At 31.9% G+C, this 6624-nt stretch overlaps 1 protein-coding gene across 1 annotated transcript in view; it reads right to left on the bottom strand.

The window, feature by feature from the left end:
* Positions 1–6624, bottom strand: part of LOC110032668 (protein MRG1) — an 81369-nt gene that overhangs the window by 38403 nt on the left and 36342 nt on the right. The window contains exons 6-7 of the mRNA XM_020736370.1: positions 4825–4865; positions 3493–3600 (exon numbers count right to left, since the gene is read on the bottom strand). Of these exons, the coding sequence (XP_020592029.1) occupies positions 3493–3600; positions 4825–4865 (149 nt within the window). The remainder of the gene's footprint in view (positions 1–3492; positions 3601–4824; positions 4866–6624) is intronic.

The following is a 6624-nucleotide window of genomic DNA, read 5'->3' as shown; positions in this document are numbered from 1 at the left end:
GAAATAGCCCTCTAAGTGAGGTTCAAGACATACTTCTAGACGAGTGGCGGGTTCTATATATTCGGGTGACCGAGCAGCCTTCGTGGATTCCTCGAGAATAAATATATCTGAGCCTAGTCCCATACGAGTGCTTGCGGTCCCCTTCACTTGAAATCTTCTTTTGTTTTATCGAAGTTTTGGGACGGAGCATTCGTGTTACTTTTCTTTTCTTTCAGGATTTCCCCAGGAGTTTTGAGGATTTTCTTTCACTTGAGTCTCTTTTGTTGATTTTTTCGAGTTTTTCCGTTTTTCCTAGGATTTCCTGGATGACGTTTTCTTCCAGCCTTTGTTTTTTTTTTAGATGCATTTAGGTTTGCTATACTTAAGGGACAAGCGGATCTCACAGGCGTACAGGTTTGCTTTACATTTTTCAACATTTAATTTTTCTGTTTCTATCTGCTACTGTTCTTTCTGTACAGCATGTTATACTTGTTTTGTTTCTACCTGCTACTGTTCTTTCTGTACAGCATGTTATAGTTGTTCTATTTCTACTTGTTACTGTTCTTCCTGTATAACGTGTTATACTACTCTCTGCAGCACGTAATGCTCTTCTTTCAGCATGTTATATTGTCAGTTCTCTTTACTATATAGTACATTGTTATTGTTCTTTCATACTGCATGCTTAGTTATTTTGATATGCTATGCCTTAGTTTAGAATAACCTAGTGGTTAAGAGCATGTTCAAAACTAAAACTAAATCAGGAGGTGCTACTACGAGAGGCTCGGGGCAAACATCGTGGGCAGCGCGGCAAGGGATAACTTCAAGATGAATCTGCAGCAGCAAAACACATTCACATCACCTAACACTTTTTTTTATTTAAACAACCCATAGGATCACTCTTTAGGCTTTTTGTACAACTTTGTTGTACAATTATAAGTCCTAACGTTTTAGGATTCCGAGGTTACCGTACGGTACGGTGTAAATCCTTCTGTCTTTTAGGCTATTTGCACAGTCCGATGTTGTGCAAACATAAGTCCTAAATCTTAAATAATTTGCAGGATTGAAATATCAAATAAACATCATTTCAAAGACATAAAGCCGAACAATAGGATAGTTGGGACATCTCTGGGGTTTCTCCTGGATCTGTGATGTCCCCTACTTTTCTTCCCTTTGAATTCCTTAAATAATTGTTCCTATTTTGAGCCATTTCCATTTGATTTTCCCATGTCCAATCGTGAAAACCTAAACTTTGAAATCTTGAAAGCAAAACCACCTGATCTTAATCGAGAGTTATCTTAAGTGATTTCGATCATTTAAGATGTAATTAACTATAGGGGCTTGTCTCTATAGGGAACCAGGAACCCAGATAAAATAAACCCTATCTAATTTTTATGTTAGATAGGGGAACTTGTTGGCCTTTTCATAAAATATTTCGCAGATCAAAACAGATGTCACAAATTGTTTAGTCTAGATGATTAAATCCCTATTACAAATAATACATTTATTCTTCGGGATAAGTGTATTGTTTGTAGTATTGTATTAAATCATCTAAACTATTTGAAAATGTGAGACTCGTTTGGTCTCACTTATTTTAAAAATTAAAAAACGTTACTTCTTTAAAAAAAGTTATATTTATATTTAAATTATTTTCAAAATCCCAAAATCATCACCTTTTCAAACTACGAAAGTGAAGTTGAACAATAAAACGGCCGACAATAAGCTATTAGAGTTGTTTGGGGTTGTAGCATTCACCAAGATTGATAGAAAGTCAGAACATCAGATTCGGATGTAGTCTAAAGATGTACTCAAGAAGACATTTTGAATTCCTAAAAGTCAATAAGAATTTTTTATTAAATAAAAATGGTTGTCAGATGAACATCCGTGAGAACCACACACGACTTGATCCAGCATAAGTTTTTCCCACATTGAGAATAACGTATCTGTTTGGGAGGGGAGTATTGTTGTACAGATGTCTAGCCTAAAAGCAATTTTGTCTTGTATTATTGATTATTTTTTAGTATAAATAGAGCTAATATGCTTAGTTTAGGGTTATAAATGAGATTGGGTCTTGTATCTTAGAGTTAGGGTTTGGGAGAGATTTCCTACCTCTCGAATTATAAAATTTGGGAGAGATCACTTATCTCTAGAACTGTAGGGTCTTATCTTTATATATTTGTGTTGTGTTGTTTGGTGTTTCTGAAATAAAAATATTTTGTGGCCTAATTTCTATGGAAAATCTACATGGATCATACATGAAATCTTATAACTAGAGTAGCAAGAAACAATGTAATGTATCGAGATTTAGTGTTGAATCTAAATTGAAGTCAATTGCATAAGGAATCTATAAGCTTCTAAGGATCAAGATCAAAACAAATGGTTTTAAGGCAAAGGGAAAATGTAAGTGTACTTACATACCACACAATTCTTCTATATTTACATATATATCACCTAAACTTACACATTTACATGAAAAACACTCAAATTTTTAACATCATATAAAAAAAACACTATCATTAACTTTTTAAAAGTCAAATACACACTTTCATGCATAGATTTATAACACCAAAATGTTATAGATGTAAATATATAATATTAAATGTTAGATATGTAAATACACAAGAATTGAGTGATATGTTTCTCAAAAATCAATGAAAAAATACATTGACAATAAGTATACCATCAGTATTAACACGATCAAGTACAACGTGATTGTACCAAATATGTGGCACTTGAAAGTCACTTCATAAAGAAAAAAATTGGAGAGTGATTTGATCTGCAATCCACATGTGCTAACAAAAATACAATTAGTTGGCATATTTATCAAAAGATTCACAAATATCAGGATAAAAAAATATTCTAAAGAAATTTGAAATGATAGGATTATATTATCATCCATTTTGAGATAAGTGTCCAAAGCCATAAAACATGCATATATTGTCCAACTCCTACATATGGCTTAGCCCTTGGCGTGGACCCTACACACTAGAATTTAAAGCTCCAAGTGCACACAAATTACGATTTTTTACCATTAAATTAAAACCCTTTAGAGCCCTTAGATTTCTTTCCGATGGATACCTAAGGCCGCCAGTCTTGTAGGGGATTAATCCCATCATATTTTATGCATCAAAAAAATTTACTTTGGTTTTTATTTCCTTTTGAAAGATCTATTGATATGTTTCTATAAACCCACATATTTTATATAAATGGGATGCCAAAAAAACTCTGATTAGTTTTTTTATATATTTTTTACTTTCTCTACTTCTTTATGTATTTCATCACTAAATATGGGTTAAAAAGTAATATTATGGTTGAATTGTTTATAGAAATGATATAGACAAAGATATTTTTTTTTCAACAGCTTTATTACTTCAAAAAAAAAATCTAAGAAACAGAAATTAAGTGACTGAAATGTTTTTCCATTATGTTCACCGTAAAAGAAGTAAAGGTAAAGGGACGGGGTATTTTTCTTAAGAAATTTATATAAACAAATGCAAGGTACAAGATACAAAATACCTTACCCAACTGAGTTACAAATTCCCAGTCATCAACTAGCTGCTTCTTCAGGGTTGGTGGAAACTGCAGCATGGCGAGTTTCTCAGCAGATCTCACGCTGCTCTTCTCCTACGATAATCACCAAGTGTAAGGGAGTCATACAAACTGAAGACAAGAAAAAAACAGCCCTGAAGAAACTAAAACATAAAAGACTGAAATAAGTAAGGATTCTCGTAAGGCGCAATTAATTCAATTTGTGCCAAGGCAACAACAACCAAGGGAACCAAGCTGTAACATAAGTAATGGATTACTACAATTAACGGGTACCAAAACAAATAATGTAATCAGGTTAGCATAATGAATTTTAAAAAAAAGAAAACACTATTAGTCATCGGTTGAACCTGAAAGATTGATCTCTATCCAATTAAGAACACTTAATACAATGTTTGGTAATGTAGGCCATCTTCAATATCAACTGTAACCAAAACTACGCAGCCTTTGTCAAGAAGAGCATAAAACCTTAAAGATGGCTATCTCAACAATTTAACTGAAGGATATCCTCACAAAATCAAAGAAAACCTCCAAGCCTAGATTGGTGACATAATTTAACAAACATTCCTCCATCACCATAAGTTATGCTTTTTACAGCGGAAACTGAGCTACTGTTTTGAACTCAAAAGGCAGCAATGGCCCTAAGAACGGAAGTGTATGTTACCCTAATGTGCAGTATTTACAGGTAAAAAAAAGCAAGGGCATGAAAACCAGATAAGAGATAGAATTCCATTCGACAACAAGGTTGAATTAAGCAATATAAAATAATAATCTAGTCAAAATAATATGAATGAAAAACTATCACACTTGGAAAGTGAATTATATTAAGTAATGTCAAGATTAAATCGTAACAGAAAATTTCAGCAACCTCGATAAATAGGGAAACATTTTCATTTAAAAAATTTCTTAGTGATTAATGCAATGCTAACAATCTCAAATTTATTGCATAAAAATTTATGAATAAACTAAAATTAGCAAAACTAAGAGATGCCCGGTCATAGAAAGGCAAACTACCTCGAAAACCAGAACATACAAACATGTAGACAGCTGTTTTATAGAAAACATTATCATGATGCATGCATCAGACAGCAAAAAAATTTACTAATTATAGCCAGACTCTTAATGCCAAGCATAGCAAAAGCTATTAATGGAACAAGGACCACAATGGATAGCCATCAATACAAATTTCTGATTGCTAGTCAATAGAAAAACAGTAAGAATAACAAAAAGTGAACTTTGCACACAAAAGAGTAAATTTGCATCACTTAGGAAAATAAATTTAAAGCGAACGAAAGAATATACCTCAGTGCCAGATTGACCCTTCCGCTTTTTGCCTCTTGAAACTGGGAAAAACAATAAAATTTAAGATATTTTAAGGCAAAACTACATAAAGAGCCAAACTTAATGAAACATAATATTTTAAAACCATGCCTTTAGTGACGTAATGGTGTGAACATTACAAATAAGGAAACTAATTGCAATAAATTGAATGATTTATCCTATGATGCATAAAACTCTTTATTAAGTCTCTTTATATATCAGAATAAGGAACATTAATAGACCGAATTTAAATAAGAAAATTAAGGATATTGTTTGTAGCACATTCAAACAAGAAATCATTTCCACTTCGCACTGGATCACTGCCAAGAGTTAAGAACAAAATCAAGAATTGATAGCCAAACTTCAATAAAAAAAGTTAATTGTGTTCTTTTAAATATAGGCTTCACATTACTTGTAATGCCGTACAGAAGAAGGAAAATTTTAACCTACTAATGCCACTTCAATCAAACCGCCATTAGTCAATTCACTATTAATAGGGGGAGCAAAGTCAAAGGGGGGAAACGAGAATCTAGGCATAACCTGTGCACAGAATAGAGAAGAGGCGAAGAGAGGAGAAGAGAGAAAGAGTGCGCAAGTAGAAAACTGAGTGAGTGAGGGAGCGGAAATCACGAGTGGAGGATGAAGTAGCGATGCGGGCTCGGGCTGCGATCTAGCATACTTGAGCACGATGTAGGCGAGCAAGATGGAGCAGGCAAGAGCACAAGCAAGTGTGACATGCCAAACCATATGCATGAAGACGACAAGAGGTTCAAAATTTGTAGATATAGAAGAATCGAAATATACAATACATAAATTATAAAATAACAACATTTTAATATAATCAAAAATAAAAATGCATAGTGTATTCAATGTTGAAAAGTTAAAAGTAAAAATCATAAAACATTTATTAGGAAGTAAATACTAATAATGATTGATGCACGCGCGCACCCATACACATATTTAAATTAAGTAAGAGAAAAACGTCACAATGACCCCTTGACTCTTTGCAGACCATTTTAGTCCCAGAGTTTAGAAAAATGGCAATTTAGTCCCCACTTATAATAATGGCTAATTTAGCCCCAATTAAAAAAGTATGAGGACTAATTTGACACATTAATAGACTCTGGGACTAAAATGAATCAATTGAAATAGTCAAGAACTATTTTGGCAATTTACTCAATAAATAAGATTTACACTAAATAAGGAAAACAAAGTAAAGAAAAATTTAATGGAAGTTAAGTTAAGTACTTTTGATAAAAGTTGTAATATTAATAGTCTTATTAAAGTCATTTGTAAACTTAAAATGAAAGATTAAATTCATTCATTAAAATAATAGACTTAATTTAAAATAAAATTAAATAAGCACTATTAAATAATAAGATTAAAATTTATTAATATAAATGTTTTCTATGTTAATTAGGCGTTGCAATAGCCGTTAAAACTAGTTGTGAATGTTAAGGTGAGCACTCATAAATCTAACTTACAATGATATTGTTGATTCCTCATAGTCAAATGCATTAGATAATTTTGATAATTATTTTGATATATTATCCCTACAATTTACTCATGATTTATCTGTTTTATTAAATGATTTGGTCATTTTAAAATGAATGACAACTTCTTGTAGCATGTTTAATTCATAATAATTATTATATGAATTATTACAGATTTATATTGAATGATGAAAAAATAAAAAATAAATAAATTTTATAGAATGCTTGCATGTGCATGTTGTTCATGAAATTCACCATGCATGTCAAAAAAAAAATATATATATATATA

Source organism: Phalaenopsis equestris, unplaced genomic scaffold (assembly GCF_001263595.1).
Source record: "Phalaenopsis equestris unplaced genomic scaffold, ASM126359v1 Scaffold000998, whole genome shotgun sequence".
Classification (NCBI taxonomy): Eukaryota; Viridiplantae; Streptophyta; class Magnoliopsida; order Asparagales; family Orchidaceae; genus Phalaenopsis; species Phalaenopsis equestris.
The sequence above is the reverse complement of the archived record's forward strand: the minus strand, read 5'-3'. Positions and strand labels throughout refer to the sequence as shown.